Genomic DNA, 19940 nt, shown 5'->3' on the forward strand with positions numbered 1-19940 from the left:
TTAAATGACTATAATGACCATTATAGAAATATTACAATATTATTTTAATGCCCTCCCTTAATGATTATCCTACTAACTACCCTACAAAAGACAAGACTTTATCCGCAAGTCATTCGGCCACGAATGCAAAGAAGGTTGTCCCCTTCTTTGAATGCTCTATGACATAAGCCTCCTATTGAGACCCTCCTTGGTTCTGCAGATTTTTTGGATATGACCAAGTTTACCATAATCTTTCTAACACAATCCTTCCAACTTGATGTTGGGTAACAAAGCCATCCCTCCCTTTATCCAGAGACACCGAGATCAGCTTCTCAAAATCCTTGATTTTTGGATGAAAAATCACGCAAAACACCCATCATGATTGTTTTTGGAAAAAATCAGAAAACCTAGAAAATAGCAACACCCGTCATGATTTTTTGTGGAAAAAATTAAAAAACCCTCCAGCAGAGTAAGAACCCATGATTTTTGTGTGAAAATCACATGCAAAAAATGAATATAGAAACCATGATTTTTGAAGAGAAAATCGTGCAAAGACCTCCATGATTTTTTGTGGAGAAAAATCAGAAAACCCATCCACGATTTTTTAGTAGAAAATCGTACAAAATCCCCCAATCTGTTCAAAAACTTTACTCACGGCCATCACAAGTAGTAAACAGAGACAAAATCCCCCCGATTATTTCGGAAAAATCAAGCAAAACCCTTCCATAGTTTTTTGTGGAAAAAAATCAGAAAACCCACTATTGCATGTGTCAATACATACATAGCAGGAGAAAGGTAAATATTTGCAGTTATTGCTCTTGGGTTTCACTTCCAAGATGTTCTAGGAGAATGCTCTACTCAATTTGCTTGCTGTAAGGCTGAACTCCCTGCTATGTGAACTAGTTTCCTAAGAAAGGCTTCCCTATGCAATTGAGGGAGCCTTGATCTTTTACTTTAAGAGATTGACAATAAAGATGTTGAGTAATTGAATCATCTATTGGCAGCTATTACCTAGCCACAAAAATATAGTGTATAATATGATAGAGGCTTTTCCCTAAAGGCCGCACGTGATCTTAAGCTGAAGGATTAGTACCTTTACCCCATGGAGGTCCTTAAAGGAAATGAAGGGAAGGTTGTTAATTCGACATTAGGGGTTAACTAAAATCAAAATCTCTAGTCCGTTTGTTTGTGAGGGATTTTGTTGGTTTTGCTGGCTATGGCTGACTGACGGCTTATTGACTAATAGATTGGGTGGGTTCAATATCTCTCATTGACCTGGAAGAGTGCTGATTTATAGGGGCAAGCTTCCCATTGAGTGTTTGTGTCAGCATTCATTGAAAGACTTTGGATTGTTGGTATGTAGGTCCCTCCTCCACTCATTGAGTCCACTAAATTCTCCTCTTTGAACAGACAAGTGCTTCTTACTATGGATAAGATCCCCTGATTTTTTATTTGCAAAAAATGAGCAGTTAGTCCTAATTAGCTTAATTATATTACACTGGAAGTCAAATTTTTATATTTACTACAAATATGCGAATCAATGTTTTCCTGTCATTCAATGGTTGTTTTCAAGAAAAGTACAATATTGAGGTTTCTCTTGTGTGTATTAATTTTAATTAAAGCTCAAGAACATTGTGAATAAGTCATTTAGTCCAGTCATGACAATATAAAATTATTAATGAAATTACTAATTTGCTTATGTCTTGAATTTAACAACCTATATTTAGTGCTTTTTCATGGTTATATATCTAGAAACTTGGTAAGGTAAAGGCAACTTTCAAGTTCTCATCCTAGCGAGCACACTAACAAGAGTATGATGCATCCCCCTTTTTTGGGAACAAGGGATTTTTTTTCACTTTACTTTACCATATATATCACTCAAATTTTGTAAAGTGGATATGGATCTCATGAACTGTAATGTCCCCTAATTAATTATATTTTAAATAATCCTAAATTTTCCCAAATCTAAAATAGGTAATTAAGTTTTATGGGAGTACCTTTGTAAACCATTTTCCTCCAACACAACATTAGAGAACAGATATGAAGTAATACTTATAAACTGAAATATATGCTAATGAATTATATTGAATGATATCAATTTTTGATGTATTGATTACCATTAGTATTATATTTGTTAGATAAAATCAGATTGTAAGTTAGTTGCCATTATCCAATTTCTTCTTGCACTAGGGTAGGCTAGTTGGACAGGGTGTCCAAGAGATCCTCCATCCTAGGTCCAAGAGCAGATGCGTCCCTCTTGGCTCCATATGGCAGGTGTTAACATCCATCATGGAGTGGCATACCCAGTGAGGTATCCTATCGCCGTTCCCCCTCATCACAACCACCTTCCCTCTTAAGCCCAAGAGCAGATGCTACACCCCTCTTGGCTCCATGTGGCAGGTGTTAGGCATCCATCATGGAGTGACGTACTTAAGAGAGACCCTTATATACAATGAACCATTTGTGATATTCCAATGAAGTCATATTTGTTATTCAGTTCAACTAATTATGATAATCAATTGTACTTGACATAGTTATTATACTTCCATTATATTGTATTATCTTAGTGTCTTATATCAGATTGTCAACAGTTATTTCTGTTAGTATTACTTTAAATCAGAATTATTCATTAATTGTCATTGCTGCATCGTATATTATTAGCACTGTACAGTATTAGCAATTTATACAGACTGAATTTGATTGCCTTATTCCTTCTGGGTTCATTAGTAGATATGTATTTATATGTGTGTCTTATGTCTAATGGTGGTGTCATGTATAACCATTTTAATGCTGTTTTAATAATTATATATTATCTGCTTCTGAACCTAATATCATATTAATGCCACTAATTTAATTAAAGATCATATATATATATATAATACTGGCTGTTATATTCCATTATTAAATCAGAAATCCTGTACATATGTACCTGTCACTGGCCTTCTTCCTTCTTTTTTTTTATCCTTGCTGGCAGTCTCTATATATTCTTCTATCCTTGCTGGCAGATTTTATTTTATGTTTCCCCACCAAGAACAAAGATGCTACTGCCTGTAACTTAATAACAGTTCTGATCTGATCCAATCCATGGTGATGTTGCTGGATGCTTTGATTCCTTTCCTTTATATCTCTCAATGTGAGGGAGAGGTCACACCTCTTCATTTTGCATGCCCTTTGGCAAGAGACACACTCTTTCACCATTAGCACCCTTTGAAAGAGTGCAACTCTTCATTATTTCTGCCCTTTGAAAGGGACATAACCTTTCATAATCAGGTCTGCACTTCTTATTTAAATCAGATGTGTACTTCTCATTTCCAAATTATCCCCCCTCTCAAATGAGGTTCTCTTCTCCTTTTATATCTCATTGTTGAGGGAGTCACAACTTTTCCTTCCATGTCTTTTGACCATTCATTAACTTAATTAAATTTTAATTAATTATGCTCTTTATATTTTAATTTAATTTTTAATATTTAAATTTTATTATTATTATTTACTATTAAATACTATTTTAAAGTGGGGACATTACATGAACAAGCTCAGGAGTAAACTAAGTCATGTCAGTCTACCTCCACAAAGAATAACTTCCCTTTTTCTTTCATAATTAAAGATCAAATTATGGGCATATTAATATGACCTTTTCTGTATTTTGTTTGTGATTTTTGCATGAATACAGAGGCATAAATACGAATTGAATATCGTCCTTTTTATTTCAGCTTACAATAGACAGTGAAGGTTCTTTCAGACAACATTCAAGTGGTTATGCTCATTCTTTAGAGTCGGCTGGAAGGGCTTTCTACAGGTTTGTTTTTCTTATTGAGCTCAATTTGGCGACTTAAAGGAGAATGGTGATACTCATTTTTTCATTGATGTCCATTGAAATTTTGAATTAATAACATAACTCTATCATAGATCTCAGAGAAAAAGTTATCAGAATTGATCATTTTCTAGGTTGTTTTTGCAAGGAAAGAATAGTATATAATAATAGTGTTGGTGTAAAGTAAATGAAATAGACATCCAAGAGAGTAGCAATCCTGACTACAAGTTATTTCATCAGACTAAGACTCGCCTTTATTAAATAATTAACATATAATTAATAACGAGTCTCCCATGTTTGCCTTTCACTATTCTTTTTCTGTGCAATTGATCTTCTCTAAATTTCACTTTGTCTAGGTTGCTGTATTTACAGTTCCTTGTTTCTCCTTTTCTAATATATTTATCTAATTAGAACTTTGTCATCACATCCTTTGTCTTTATTGATTCTCATTTAACTAGGAATGAATTGTTGGATGAATGGTGTTCTATGCATGCATGCATCTATAGTAGATATGACTAAGTAGATATTAGAACATGCCAATGGTAAATAAATCTCAAGCTAATATATTTTGATAAGTATAATATTTGGTAGCGTAAATTTAGGATTGCTTATTCTGGATCTTTCTGTAACAGACATTAGTATGTTCTGTATTGGTGATTTCACAATGGTTGAGGATGATTCTATTGGTTCTTACAGTCCAAGAGTTGCTGCAAAGTTGTGCAAACAAGAGATAATGCTGTTTTTCACTCTCTTGATCACACATTTTGATCTTCCTAAACTTTGTGCTTCATCGTTTCAGTAGGGGTTACTTCCCTAACTTGGATATGTCTGCTTGAGACTATAAACACTTTAAACTTACCTTTTCTTGCACTGATTCCTTTCTCTCACTTATTTTATTTTGTTTAGTAACTTTCATAGACTAGGATCCTCACGTCCTAGTTTTCTCTAATGTAATTAGTGGTAGTTACACTTTTGAGTACCTCTGACATACTTTGGTCATTTGGGAACTTTAAATACAATTTCTTTTGTTATATTTTGGTATTTTACATTTTTATAATATTATAACTGCAAATTTAAATTTTATATAAGAGTCTCATTAATTTTTACGGATGCCTAGTTGTCATGCATGATTGCATATGTTGGAAACTATATGCATTGTGTTTAAATATAATGAAAACACTTCGATCTGTTTTTGTATCCAATACTCTATACATCTTTATTGTAGGTATGCGTCTTTTGTATCATTTCGAGCAATTTTTGCTTATGCAAATTTATTAAAAGTGGCATTTTGAGTTGTCTAAACTGCACTCAGCTAGGTACACTATACACTTAATTGAAATTTATCATAATAATATATAAATGTTAAAAAATGTAATATGGTGCCTGCAACAAGCATAGAAATATAATGTGAGGGGATTGTGCAATGACAATAGTAAAAGAGTTAATGGCCTAATGGTGAAAAGGTTGAACCCTCTTAGGAATGACTTAGTTTCAAATCTCTCTTGGACATAATGTAAGTGGATTAGTATTCTTGTTCTAGATGGATTGGCAAGGTTCAGATTATTTTTTATTGGAGTCATGAAGTTGAAACTGAAGGGATACAAAATTAAAAGCACGCATGTGCATATGCATGCACATACACACACACATGCAAGGCAAACTGAATATGTTCTTTTGCTACCACAATGGAAGTCTCATATACCTAGGAGGCATGCTGGCTAGACTGAAATTTTAATCGAGGAAATAATGATTTTAAAGTTTAAGCTATATTATTTTCAATGATAAGATGTTCCTGTTTACATAGGCATAATAATGGATTCAAAACAGCTACACACTATATATGCTTCACTAAAATTATTATGCTCTAATCAAGGTAAATACTAATAGTGGGTGGCAATTAATGTCTTACTTTTTCTAGAAAACAGCACATTACTTTGTTCTTCATTCTTCTCATCTTTCAATAATTCTATGTAATGTAGAATACAGATACTATTAGAATCGGTAGATCAAATTTTAAGGATTAGTTTCAGAGAAGGTAGTAAGACTTTTAAAGAATTATTTGCAGGATTGGTACTATATTCTTTCAGCTTTCCAACCCAGCTTTGCCTTCACCAGTAGGAGAGGAATCTATCCTCCTTGTACTCAGACATTTTTGGCCACTTTTGGAACGTATTTTTGGCTCTCCTCATATGCAAAATTGTGGTTTGTCGAGTGCTGCTTGTAAATCTCTTTCCCAAGCTATCCAAGCCTCAGGTATTCAGATCAGATTCTCAAGTATTCTTGTTTCTGCCTGATATGCATACATTTTAACCATATCATATTCAATCAATTATCATGTCCTTCTAATCAAAGTTTTGACGGGTTTGGTTCCAGGTCAGCAATTCTCATCGTTGTTGACAAAAGTAATGGATTGCCTATCAACAAATTTTCTGTCCTTCCAAAGTCAGGAATGCTTCATAAGAACTGGTAAAATTACACTGACATTGGAATCAGTATGCATGTAACACCAGTGTAGATTTAGATGCAGTTTTTATAAGTTCATAAACTAACAAAGAATCAAGTTGGACTTCATTATGAGCATATGGAATGGATGGTTGGTTTTATTGCAATTCCCAAGGCACTGCTGATTGACTTCTAATACCAATTCAAGACCATACAAGGATTACTTAGCCTAGATGTATACCTTTAGTAATAAGTGCTTTCCGCGCTACTGCAAACTTCAAGAGTGCAACTATATACTGCAAGATTACTTCAAATTATAATTGCGATATCTCTATACATTTTATGACAGGTGATACATATGTTTGAGCTTCCAATCATGCTTCTTGAACAAATATTTAAGAATATGATGAAATAAACGTTATACAATGACTCTTACAGGTGAACTTACAAAACCTGAAGTTTACTTACAACCCAGCAGCTATTTTACTTAGTAAAAATGAAACTGCTAAGATGTAAAATGTGACAACTATATTTTCAATGGATTTCTGTTTCTGCTCATCGGAGGTTCTTTACTGTCCAGTTTTAAGAAATTTGTGGTATATACATTTTTTCTTTTGGCACTGAAGATGCTGATTGTTGTCAATTCTAAATCTTTCTTTTGCATTTTGATGCTGCTTGTTCATAACTTATTTGTGGAGGAAGGCCATGTTTGCATCCCCCAATCTGAGCTAGTTAAAATTGTATCATTGCCTCCGATAACATTCCTCTTCTCTGGATCATTGCAAATTTCTCAACGGTTATTTGTTCTTGATCTGCTGCCTTGATTGAGCCTCACTTCTCTGACGCGCATTTGGATATGAATTAGCCATCCTATTGTTAGTTTAAATTACAACATATTTCAAAATACATTTATTTTCTCACCCTTTTTAAGAATTGAACCTGCACATGGAGTGACTCTTTTTGTGTTTTCGCTCACCCCAGAATTCTTGGATTTTTCTATGGAATTCCAGATGTGTGAGCCACATGTTTACCTAAACCTTGTGGATCTATGTTCTACAGCTAGCAAAATGCCTAAACCTTAACAATGCAATGGATGTATAGTTTTCTTCAAATGGAAGAAATTGGGATGCAATCAAGTTTTAATGCTATGTACTACTTCCCTTTTTGCAATTAGACCTGGTGAAGGTTCCTTGGGCACTATCCATTTCCATGAGATTATTGCTGTTGATGAGGTCCATGTAGATGTATGCTACCCATTGATTGAATATGTTTCCTACTTGTTTTCATCGAGGATTTTATGTATTTCACAAATTTACACCTCACAAGCACATCTATTGCATGTGTCACTTCTTTTACCATTGACATTTGAGAAATCAAAAACTCATTATCCCATCAAGTCTTTTTGTTGTAATGCTCTCAAACCACCCTTGTTTAGCTATGCTCGTAATATGACTTCCTAGTTTTTTTTTTAGTACCAGTCGTGGTCCTTCATTTGTACACCATTCTTTGAAATGCCCCCTAGTCAAACTAATCATCTCAACCAAGATGAAGCTGAAACTCCTATTAGCAGTAAAATGAAAGTAGAGGGCCTCAGGCAGGAAATGACTGTAATCAGAGCCTTTTTTTATTAAAGTTACGCTCTTGTTGATGATGAGATAGATGAAAGTACCAATTTGATGATCCCAAAAATTGTTGAAAAAGAGTTGCTACTCACTCTTTTGGAGAGATGTATTCCTCAGACATTTACTTGCTTTCAGACTGCAAGAGGAATGTAACATTGTATCTTTTGAAACTGAAATCTTTGATACTTCAAAGAGATGAATTACAGTTAATTCTAATATCACAATACTAAAACAAACCAATAGTTATTGCTATAAAAAAGCTATCTGAAACAAGCCTTTCTCACTAAAATTTCAACAATTTTTAATCAACCCTAAATCATGGACCAAATTATGATTACATTGTAATATTATGTAAATAATCCTTGTTTTCTTGTAGAATCTGAACAGTCATCTTCAGGATGAACTGAATAGTCACTCTTGTTGATATATGTGTACACAACTTCTCATTTCAGCTATACAATTTGGCGTTTGCACTGCATTCCATTTTTCAATTTGTGTAGTCTAGTTTCCTGCTCTAACATTGGTAGCAGAGCACATACATTTTTTCATTATTCCCCCATCACTTTGTTGTCAATTGTCATCCTCCAAATCCCTTATGCTTGCTTGCCATTATGGTAGCATGGCTCCTCAAATTATCTTCCAACACCCGTAATAGCTGCAATAGTCCCACACCACCTACAAATCATTTCCATTACAAATTATGTTTTGCAAATCTTGTTATTTCTGTCACTGTTGTTGGCTGCCATTCCATGTGTCCTAATCAACAAAACTTGTGCCCATTCTCTTGCAATTCTCTATGTGATGCCCTAGTATCAAATCGTGCAAATTTCTCTACAAATTATGTGAATTTGTTTGCAAATTGCATCTTATATTACTCACACAGCACATGCATTTCTCTGCATGCCTGTTTGTTTTGTACTAACATGTTTTCTTATGTCTTTGTCTTTGTTTTGTTCCGCTTGCACCTGTAAAACCCACTCACTGCCTACACCTGCAGAACCTGTGTGCCCTAGTATAAAAAAATAATGTCCTCAGTCTTCCAAGTCTCTACGAGAGCCTTTCAAACCCTCACCTACATCTTCAAGTGGCTGGAGGAATTTAATTTTCATATGGTCACCTCATATATTGGCTATCAATTGCAATGTAACTTTGTTAAACTCACAAATTCTTGTGGAGGGTACCTTCTCTATCGTTGAAGTTTGATATCAACTTCTGTTCTATTTTCAGAACAAATAACTGAACATTAGTGTTGTCTCAATTTTTAACTTTGACAACACCTACAAATTTTTACTCAAAACTTGTAGTTTTCTTCTCTAAGGCACGTTTTACGGGGTTTAAAACTCCTATTTGTTAATGTCAAATCATCAGTGGGTGTGTTTGTCATTGTTGTCCAAGTTTTTGTTGGTTTTTGCTTTCATTTTGCTAGTGTTTTGTGTAATTTTGGGTTTTGAGTTCCTCACTTCAAGTAGGAACTTTTTGCTGTCATTGCAAGTAAATGAGCTTTACTTGTAATCGGGTTCTAGAAACCCGATTACAAGTCAACTCATTGTTATAAAGTTTGTTTTACTTGCAATCAGATTTCTAAGGCCCGATTGCAAGTATGTTCTAGTTCGTTGCCTTGTCTTCATAGTTCAATTGCACTTGCAATCGGGGTTCCAAGACTCTATTGCAAGACACCATTTTATGAGCATTTCAATTTGATTACTTGCAATTGGGTCTTGAAACCCCGATTACAAGTTTGTCCCTGTCTTACTAACCTCTTCCACTTGCAATTAGGATTTTAAGACTTGATTGCAAGCATTTTATCCCATCGCCCTTGCAATCATGTTCACTTGCAATCAGGTCTTTATGCTAATCATTCAAGCTTGCATTCGGGTCTGCAAGACCCGATTGCAAGTGTAAGTGTCAAATTTTTTTCCTAACTTGCATTCTTCTATTTCTGCATTCCAAGTTCACTGCAACCCACTTGCACTTGCATTTCACCTCCCGAGATCCGAAATTCGCCTTTTGTCTCCATATACTCTCATTCCCACGTTTTCCCTTTGCAAGATCAATACTTGCGGTTGGGTATCTAAGACCCGACTACAAGGAGACACACTTTGATTACTCGCAATCATTGCAAGGGGTCTTAATGCATGTAAAGATAGTGAGCAAAAGCCAGTGTGGACATATTTTGATGACAATAGTGATGTAAATTGAAAAGAGTACAATGTCATATGCACAGAGAGAACTTCTCTTGAAGAATTAGTATCACCCCAAGCAAGAAGATGAGATGTAAGTTGATGTTCCTGGGCAAATGCCTTCACCGATCTTGATTACTTCAAGTGCCAACATCTTGTAGCAGCATGAAGACCTCTTAGACAGAAGATGATGTAAATAGATTCGTGTCTTGGACTCTTAGATTAGTTTCAATTATGCATTTGTAATTTTCCTTTTGACAAATTACATGTAGTATCAAAACTTGTAATTACAAGTAGTCTCATTACTTGTAATCTTGTAACTTGTAATTTTACATGTAAACAAATTACAAGTTGAAATACAATAGGACTGTAATTTGGAATAAGTCATTGTTGGTTAGTTAGTTGTGGAAAAAGTCTTAGTTAGTTGGACTTATCCCACTTTTTGCTCTTAGCCCCTCTCCTATATATATTGGAGGGCGCTCATTGTAATTTTTATCTTTTTAACTAGCAAGAAAACTCTGTAGAAATTTATAGTGATAAAGACTGTGTTTTATACTTGTAAATTGGTTTCTCGAGCAACATAAAGAAGACATAAAGAAGACATTCGAGTTTCAGACTTTGTGTTGAAGCGTTGTTCATATATCTATTGTGTTCTTATGTCACAGTGATATACTTTTCTGCATATACTTGAGATTTTAGCGAGGTTGTTGGAAAGAGCTTTGATCTAATTATTTGTAGACTTTGTGCCGCAAATATTGAGGATTAAGTTAGTGTAGTTAAGCATTCATAATAGGGAGAGGTTACAAGACTTTGTGCTTGTAGTTGTTCCTATTTATAGTAGTCTAGAGGTGCACCATATCAACAGACTTTGAGCTGTTGTAAGTTGTACATTGTTATCATACTAATCATTCTGGAAGGTAGATAGGACAATAGACAAGTGAAGACGTTGAGCTTTGCTTCTATATTCCCGTCCCGGGGAAGTGATGGAAGACTTTGCGCTTTCATAGAAACTTTGCTTCCTTTTATGGAAGCATCTTTGTTGTTCTTGAAATTTATTAGATTTCTGTATTTGTTACTCTAATTGCAGTTTCTTTTCTAAAAAGAGAAAAGAATATCATCTTTTCTGAATTAAGAGAAAAGGATTTTGTCCCACCCAAGTTAGATTATTGTTTATATATTATAGTTAATTTTTAATAGTAGGAAAGGGGGAGCCTTTCCTTCGAATTAGGAGAGTTTTAAACTAACACACTCTGGCTGAAACCATAATTTTGAATGCCTTCTCGGGTGTACAAAAATCTCAACCAACAATTAGTTACTTGTGCTAATGGTTCAAAAAATTATTAATCAACTCCATAACCCTTTTTAGACCCTGGTTGAGTGAATTGCATGATGAAGCTTAAATGGACATCGATCATAAGTGTATTCACTAAAGAAATATGACAGTTTGATTATTATGAGATGGACCTTGCAATTGGATTACTGCACACTGCATTGTGTTAAGTCCAATCAATGCTAGTTACCAAATTGCATTCTATCGTCCTTAATGTTTCTTTTCAGGCCAAATGCCATTATATCAGATTCTCAAATGGTCATTGAGTGGCAACAATCTGTTGCACCATAAAAGAGTATTAATATGTCAAGCTTAAGGTGCAATCGTATGAAAACAAAAAACTTCATGTACATGGTAACGAGGTGTTATTCACATAGATGATTGAGAAGCACTCAACTTTGTGTTTTGTAAATCAATTCTTGTAAGGATATATCACAGGAATCATTTAGAAGAAATTTCATGTTTGCACTCTCATTTATTTTATTTGTTCGATCTTGATATCATGTTTTTTTAGTTAGTAATCCAACTTTGCAATGCCCTTCACTATGCGTGTTCAGATCTTATGCATAGATTGTGTTATCCATTTTCTAGTTCTTGGTGTGCTTACTGTGGACAGTTTCTTTATGGATCTGTCTCAGCATCTGTTGTCATTGAGGAGTTTGGCCATGAAGAAGAATTTGGATCATTATGTATTAGTACATTCCAGAGATTTACAGCGGCAGAGTCAATTTCAGCATTGAATTCCTCTTATGTTTGTGATCAAGAGCCTGATCTAGTTGAGGCATATACAGGCTTCACATCAACATTTGTCCGATGCTGCCCTAAGGTTTTTTTCCAAACTTGTTAATTAATATGGTTTGTAACATGTGGCCTCTCTTTCAATAGTAATTCAGGTGCATTTAACTAGATTCAAATATTTTATTTTTAGCATCACAAAAATTAAAATAGAATTTCTTGCAATCTCTCAACTCATTGGCAGGAGGTGGTGGCGGCAGCTGAATTATTGGTTGAAGCTTCTGTCCAAAAAGCAGCCATATGCTGCACTGCCATGCATCGTGGAGCATCTCTTTCAGCCATGTCATATATGTCTTGTAAGCATAGTTACATGTACAATATGCCTATTATTGATTAAATGTTTGTTATATAATGATTTAGTCAATGACTATTCAGCAGTTTAAGAATCAACAATTGAGGAATTTTGGAAGAATGACAGTATGTTCAGCACTAGATTTATATATGCCAAAAGTTTGCAAGGTTTGGTTTACAATTGAATTCAAATTATGTAAATAGTTTTAGGTGACCAATTATTGTCAAGGGTACTTGAAGGCACATCAACATGTAAGGCACATCCTGATCCAGTTAATAGGCGATAAAGCATCTCCCTGAGTTAATACTTTTAAGCTAAATTAGTTTTTCAAAACAAGAGATTAGAATACTATACTGCTAGTTACGTGGGGGTAGAGCTTGAGATGTGTGTGTCTTGGGAAGGGGTCCCAAATGATGTCTGACAATGGTTTCAAAACCCAATAGCTTCTTTCTGACTGGTTAAAATGGCTTATTACTGACTGGAAGGATTCAATGGAATGATTCTTTGAGAGTGAAATAAGGACATGGAATTTTAGAGATAAATTTTAAATACAAAACTCCTTGTATTGAAAGAGCTTACAAGCCCATAACATGGACCCTCGTGAGATGGGAAGCTGCACTGTTAATTAAGCTGATCAATCTAGTATACCCATCATATAAAATCACACAGGTGATGTGGCAGCCTGATGAATGGTTCTGGGCAGAGGGCTACAGAGGGGAAGCAAACAAAATAAAGACACATGAGTTTACCAACAAGCACCTTCCCTTTCCTTTTCCTTGAATGCAGAAACAACAGATATCTCTAAAAAAACACTTTGCTGGTTGTTCATTACTGGTCAATCATAACATCAATCAGATATTGTAATAACTGCCTTGGTTTTTATTGTTTACCTTTTAATAATGTATAATATCACATGCAAATTGTAACAACGGTGCTCTCTGCTGTTATAATGACAAAACAAGATTACAAGTTTAAGCAAACTGCTGGTACAGAGCAGCTCAGAGGAATGACACTTTCCAGGTTGCCACAAACGGATGAAACTAATGCCCAGAAGTAAACAAATTAAGGAAAATACATTAAAGTGTGAGTTGGAATGATCGCCATGAGAAGGGTATACACATTAGAGCCGCTATTTGCAAAAATGCAGGCCTATATTAACTGTTTAATGTGTTGCAGGTCTGTTACAGCACTGTTACAGGACCAAACTGACACAAAACTCTCCGGAACTCATTCCTATGCAGCCAAATCTACCTCCAAACAAATCAAACTACTGGAAACATGCCCAGAACTGTCAAACAGCCCCTAAAAGGCAAAGTAGAGTCAATTTGCAGACCTAGTATCACCTGCAACTATCTAGTGCAGAAAGTACAAGGCTGTACAGCATCAATATGACCCCCAATAGCAACAAATCCACCTATAAAGTCCTGCAAACCACTTTCAAACACCAAGGTGCTACCTAACAGCAACAAATATCAACTTGCAGGTCTGTCATTAAGTAAAACCTGCTGTCCTGAAGATGCGGGTCATGGCAGCCATGTAAACCATCAAAATCACCCTCCAATGCGTTAAACATCTCCCAGCGTTAGTAGTAGGCAACATGAACACCCAGCTTCACAAAACACCATCAAATTGCATTGAAATAAGCAGTTACAGGTCTGCTATAAAGCCTCAGTCACACTCAGCACTGTTAGGGCACTGGAACAGGGGCGGCTACAAATAGAAATTTCACAGCTCCACCAAATGCTGTTTGCTCAGTGCCAATCTTTGGAAAAAATATCACCAATTACTGGGCGCCACTTGTGATGAAGGAAAAACACACAAAAACCCCAACACTTGTGTTGACTTGGTCAGCACCTCCTTCGGGATTTGCGACATGTGCTTCCTCCTGCCTCCCGTGGATCCTTGTCTTTGGCCTCTCTCCCGTTCGTGGACAGCTCGAGCTTTTGGCATAACGGCAGTAGTGATTCCTACAAATGGTATCAAAGCGCTGGGTTACGGGTTCGAATCCCAAGAGGCCTCCTTCATTCCGTCAGAGCGGAACCCTCAGTCGGTGCTGAGGGGGAGATTGTTGACTTGGTTAGCACCTCCTTCGGGATTCGTGACATGTGCTTCCTCCCGCCTCCCGTGGATCCTTGTCTTTGGCTGCTCTCCCGTTCGTTGACAGCTCGAGATTTTGGCATAATGGTAGCGGTGATTCCTACAACTTGGCCCTAGCATCTTCACTCCATGCTTTAGGAATGTCACTATTAAGTGTTACGACTCTCTAGGAAATCAGAAAGTCTCCAAACAACCTCCCAAAACACCCCAAAAAGGGTCACCTAGCAATGAAAAACACCATTTAGCACAGACTTGAATGATTTCTGATCTTGAAATCCATCTTTCCAGGCACAAATGAATGGTACAGCTAGTTAGGGCACACTTCAAACCCCTAATCTGTACGGGCAGAAAAATAAAAAATACATCAAAAACACACCAAAAAATCGCTGAAAATCAACACAAAATCACTTCCCAAGTCTGCAAGTCAAAATACTTAATAAATATTCATATTCGAAACCCCAATATGCAAACTCTATGAAGAACAATGGTGAATCCGGAGTAGAACCACTCCAAACCATCTAGGGATTATCTTTCAAATCCAAAACTAGAGATCCTCAGGTTCAATCTGGCAGCATTTCATCATGTGTACTCTTTAGCATAAGCAAACTGAGAGTGCAGACCTCCTTTTATAGCTTTGGAGTTTGGAGGGAAACTAAGTCAATTTGAACTTTAAAATAGTTCATTTCCTATCAAAATCTCATTTTGAAATGTTAAAATGACTTATGTGCAAGTCCCCTTCCCCTAGGCATCCACTTTAGGGTAAAAAAAGTGACCTTATAAAAATATAACACTTAATGAAATAATATTGTTGTCCTCATTTTTGAAAACAAAAATGATAGACCATTACATAAAGTATTTGTCAAAAAATGAAAATTTTACTCTATGGCACGCTTCTCGAGGCAGACTTTTGCTTCGCCCTTGGACTGGCTTAATCCTCAGTCCATTCTCAAACCACGTTTCAAATTTCATCACATTTTGGGTTCGTTTGCTATGTTTTTCCTTCAATTTCGGGTTTTTTCTCCCTGATTGCAGGTGGGAAATTTTCCTTAAGTTGCAAGTCTTAATGTTTTCCTTTGTTTTAGTCTTTGCAGGGAAATTTTTAGCTAATTACAAGTGCACTTTTTGAAATTAGAACTTGTAGTTACTTTTTATTTCCCCCTTGATGCTTTTTTAGCTTTTTAAGTCATAATAGGAATTTTTTGGATAAGTTACAAGTTAATTTTGAATTGCAAATTTAAAAATTCACTTGTAATTCTTTTATAAAGTTCCTATTTTAGTGTTTTTACTTGTAATGGGGATTTTATTTCCCCATTACATGTGTTAAGTTATTGAAACTTGTTGAGGGGATTTTATTTTCTCTTACAAGTTATTATAACTTGTATTTCTCTCTAAAAAACCCGATTTTGCCTAGAATGGAGATAAAGTGACATTTTAAACTTGCAATTGAGTTTTAAAAACCCGATTTGCTCCATGAATGAAAATAAAGGCATTTTAAACTTGCAATATGGTTTTAAAAACCCGATTTTCATTCTTACATGCAAAATGAAACTTGTTGCATTTTTCCAAGAACTCGACCAGCATTGTTGAAGGATTTGGCTGACATTTTCCACCGATTTTTGTGGAGAAATCTTAGGAGGAGGAAGGCGTTTTGGTTTCCTTGCTATGTTCATGCATCTTTCAACTCCTTTCATGCCATTTGGAAGACATTGTTGCTGGTTTTATGGTGCTTTGGCAGCAAACACGTGATTCCTCCATGCCACGTTTTGGTTGATTCGAGTGCCACGAATCTTTACTCTCCCAAGTCGTTTTGAGTTGTCTTGTCTAGGCGTGGAGGTTGGATGCTTGTCTTGACCGATTCTTCATGCTTTGGATGGGCATCTTGATCCATAGGGCGTTTTTTCAAAATGTGGCTAGGGTTTGGAGTACGGTTTGGTTTCTATTTAAAGGATTTTCTTTCTTCTTTCAAGGATTGTTTCTTGGAAGACGTCTTGGATAAGAAAGGTGAGTTTTCTTTTGGTTTTTTGCTTTCTTGCTTTGTTTATTTTCTCTTCTTATTTATTCTTTCTAGTTGTAAATTTGTATGTATGTTGGTTTTGCTCTAAAATCGGTTTTGTGAGAGATTTTCCCCTTTGCAAAGCAATTTGTGAATTACATTGATCTTCCCCATTTTCCCTCTTTACTTGTATTCGGGATTTAAAATCTCAATTACAAGTAGGATGAAAATAATTGATCTTCCCTTATGGTTGTAATATTTCAACCATCTTTAGTTGAAATTCTAAGTTTCAAAAATGAAAAATACCCATTCTTCCAAAATTGGGTTTTTTGAACCGGATTGCAGGTTGAAAGTTCTTCCCATTTTCTTAAAGATGATCTTCCCAAAATCCTTCCATTTTTGTTCATACTCATTGCCTTTATCCGTACATTCCATTCACGTCATTTCCCACATGTCAAAATCTCATTTTTCACTCATTTCTCCATTTTCCGTTTTACAAGTATACTTGTATTCGGGTTTTAAAAATCCAATTGCATGTTCGTTCTTCCCCACTTGTATACTTGTAAAACTTTCACCAAGATCCGAAATTGGTCAAAGTCAAGTTTCCTGCATTCCCATTTATTTCCCATCTTTCTCTCACAAAGTTGTAAAGTGCAAGGGCTGGAGTTCTTCCCATTTGAAGAAGGAAAAATGTTAGCTGCAGTTGATTATGATGTTGCTTTAACACTTTTAAGTCTTCATCGCAGCATACCAAGTTGTTCTTCAATGTCAGATTTACCATCATCTCCCATTCCAAAGAAGATGAAGTATAAATATGACAAGTACCAGAATGAAGTTTCACCTTCACAAGTTTTCTCTCCTTTGGATCATATCAAGGATACGGAGATAGGGCCTGTTGACATGTCAGAATTCATTAAAAGGGTGGAGGGTCCGCAAGATAGTAATATGCAGCGGCTGTTGGACAGCCACATTCATCATGCATCTTCTTTTCCAGTGGCTGCCCTAGAACCTGAATTTGTTCTTGCTTGTGCCCATCGCTTCGACAAGGAGACGAGAACCATTAGAAATGATGATGGTGAGGCAATAATCCGCCTTGATGCGGATACTATTGAGAAAGTCTTCAGAATACCACCAGCACCTGTTTATATGGAAATTTCAAAGGATAGTGCAGCTGAGTACTATGTCAAGAGGGAAAAGGACTGCAAACGCCACATTAACAGGTGGATTCATGAGCCACGAGCCGCTTTCACAAGGTGGGCTAAGTTGTATCGTTGTGACTTCAAGTGGGAAATTGGAGACATCATTACTCTCCTCAACAAAATGATGGGTCTGGAGCACTCTAATGTTTTTGAGCCTTGGATGTATCAATTTACCATGTTCATAAGGCAGTCCCATCATATATCGTGGGGAGAGATTATCAGTGACGCTTTGTGCGAACAACTTCCAGCAATCCCTACTACCATGACTTTCTACATGAATTCATACTTAGTGTATTTAGCAGCATCACTTAGACATTTCCCTGGTCTTTCTACCAAGGGTGATCGCTCGCTTATACCTGTGTGGGAATATTATGATCAGCTGCCCTTAAGACCCAGCAGATTACATTTCAGGAGGGTTAAAGATGCCTTCATGTGCCAATTTGACAAGACTCTAAAAACTAGAAGGGTGTCAGATGAAGCATGGGAAAGAGTGAATGAGTATGGTTGCTTGTTCCTTCAATTCCCGACTTTCACTTATGTAAGAGTCGGATGCTACAGTGGGCAACCATACATGCTTCCTAGATACTTGACCGATAAGATCATTCTTATGGAGTTGGGAAGACAGATCATGGCTGTGCATGCTCATCAATCTGTCAAACATAAGGTTGGGATGGGAATTTCTACAACTAACCCATTGAAGATTGGCCGGTATTCTCTTGTCACATCCGTCAAAGTCAAAGCTATGGAGATTGAGATGCAGGAGATTAAACTCAAAAGATTTAAGTCAAGGGCAGATTTTGACTACCGAGATATGAAGGAAAAGATCAAAAAGTCCTTCATACGTGTGCATCGTATTGAGGATATCTGGGTGGATCTTCGTACAAAAATGGAGGTTCTCAAGATGGACTACTGCAGGCTTACCCTTGAGCAGGTTATTGATTTGAACCTGATGGACATTCCGCAAGGGATGATTGATGATGAGAATGTGCTTGATCCAGAGTATGTCTCACAAAGGGTTGAGGAAGCCCCACTTCCTTTAATCCAATGGTCACATAAAGAATGTACTTCCATTCTTGAAAGATTTCAGCCTATCTTAGCTAACACCAACACTTGGCTCAAAGGTAATGGTGTTAGACACATCAAGATCAAGGTTGGAAAAGAAGATGACTCTACGGGGCCTCTTGGACGTAAGTCTGAGATTCAGATTGACAACAAGGAAGGTGCATCATTTTCAGGCACTAGGATCAAATTGCAGGTTAGTTGGGCAATAGTACTTCCTCCTGAGCAGGCAACAGTTCGTGGAAAAGAAAAGTCCCAGGTTCACATTCATGTGATTGATCTCGATAATCCGAAGGAAGGACAACAATCCGATGATGCTCCTAAGTCACTGGCTTCAGAGTCACCTCATGAGATTCCCTCCTTTGTTTCTGAAAATTTAACCTAGATCACTTAAGAATAACCATTACTCTGAAATTAATTGAATAATTCTGAAAAATAACTCTATTTTGTAATTACCAAATACCTCAGAAATTTTACTGGATGAGTTCAGCTAGCATCAATTGTAATAGCTGACCTCTGTGCAATCTGAACCTGTATTCAACCATTGACCACTACTGAATGGTAACATCACAATTAGCCTGTGATGGATTTGGCATATTTAAGCCTCTCTCCATTCGTCTCCATCGCTGTAGCTTTTGGGTCTTCCGAGAGGTCCAGACATCCTTAGACAGTCTCCCTCAAAGGCACAGTACAGGTTTTTGCATGTGAACCTTTCATATTTGTAACTTTTTTATGTTTGACTCGGGCATTGCATCTTCATTGATGTGTTTTCAATGTTAAAGAGGTTTTCATTTTGGATGTCTTCGCATATTTCATATTTGACTGGTCAATTGGACCGTTTCGACTCACAAATAAGGGAAAAAGCAATCAAACTATAGGCTTATTTATTTTCTTCTTCATTATATTGAACAAAAGATGAGCCCATATGTTTTTTGTCATACCCTTTTTATTATAAAGCCTTAGTTATTGAAAATATGCATCTATACAGGTTGTATTTGTTGCAATGGGTACTGTTATGCTAGTTTAAAAACTCATATTCAATCACAATTTGATTCTTACTGAAAAGTGCCATTCCATTTTAACTAACCAATTATGGATTCTTGTCTGAAACATCTGGCTATATTTTAGTTCATTCAAATGC

General features: G+C 36.1%; 1 protein-coding gene across 1 annotated transcript in view; it reads left to right on the forward strand.

Annotated features, from left to right (window-relative positions):
• LOC131077852 (transportin MOS14) overlaps window positions 1-19940 on the forward strand; it is a 334725-nt gene that overhangs the window by 302986 nt on the left and 11799 nt on the right. The window contains exons 17-21 of the mRNA XM_058015436.2: window positions 3690-3775; window positions 5856-6043; window positions 6164-6256; window positions 12003-12190; window positions 12344-12455. Of these exons, the coding sequence (XP_057871419.2) occupies window positions 3690-3775; window positions 5856-6043; window positions 6164-6256; window positions 12003-12190; window positions 12344-12455 (667 nt within the window). The remainder of the gene's footprint in view (window positions 1-3689; window positions 3776-5855; window positions 6044-6163; window positions 6257-12002; window positions 12191-12343; window positions 12456-19940) is intronic.

This window comes from Cryptomeria japonica, chromosome 9 (assembly GCF_030272615.1).
Source record: "Cryptomeria japonica chromosome 9, Sugi_1.0, whole genome shotgun sequence".
Lineage (NCBI taxonomy): Eukaryota > Viridiplantae > Streptophyta > Pinopsida > Cupressales > Cupressaceae > Cryptomeria > Cryptomeria japonica.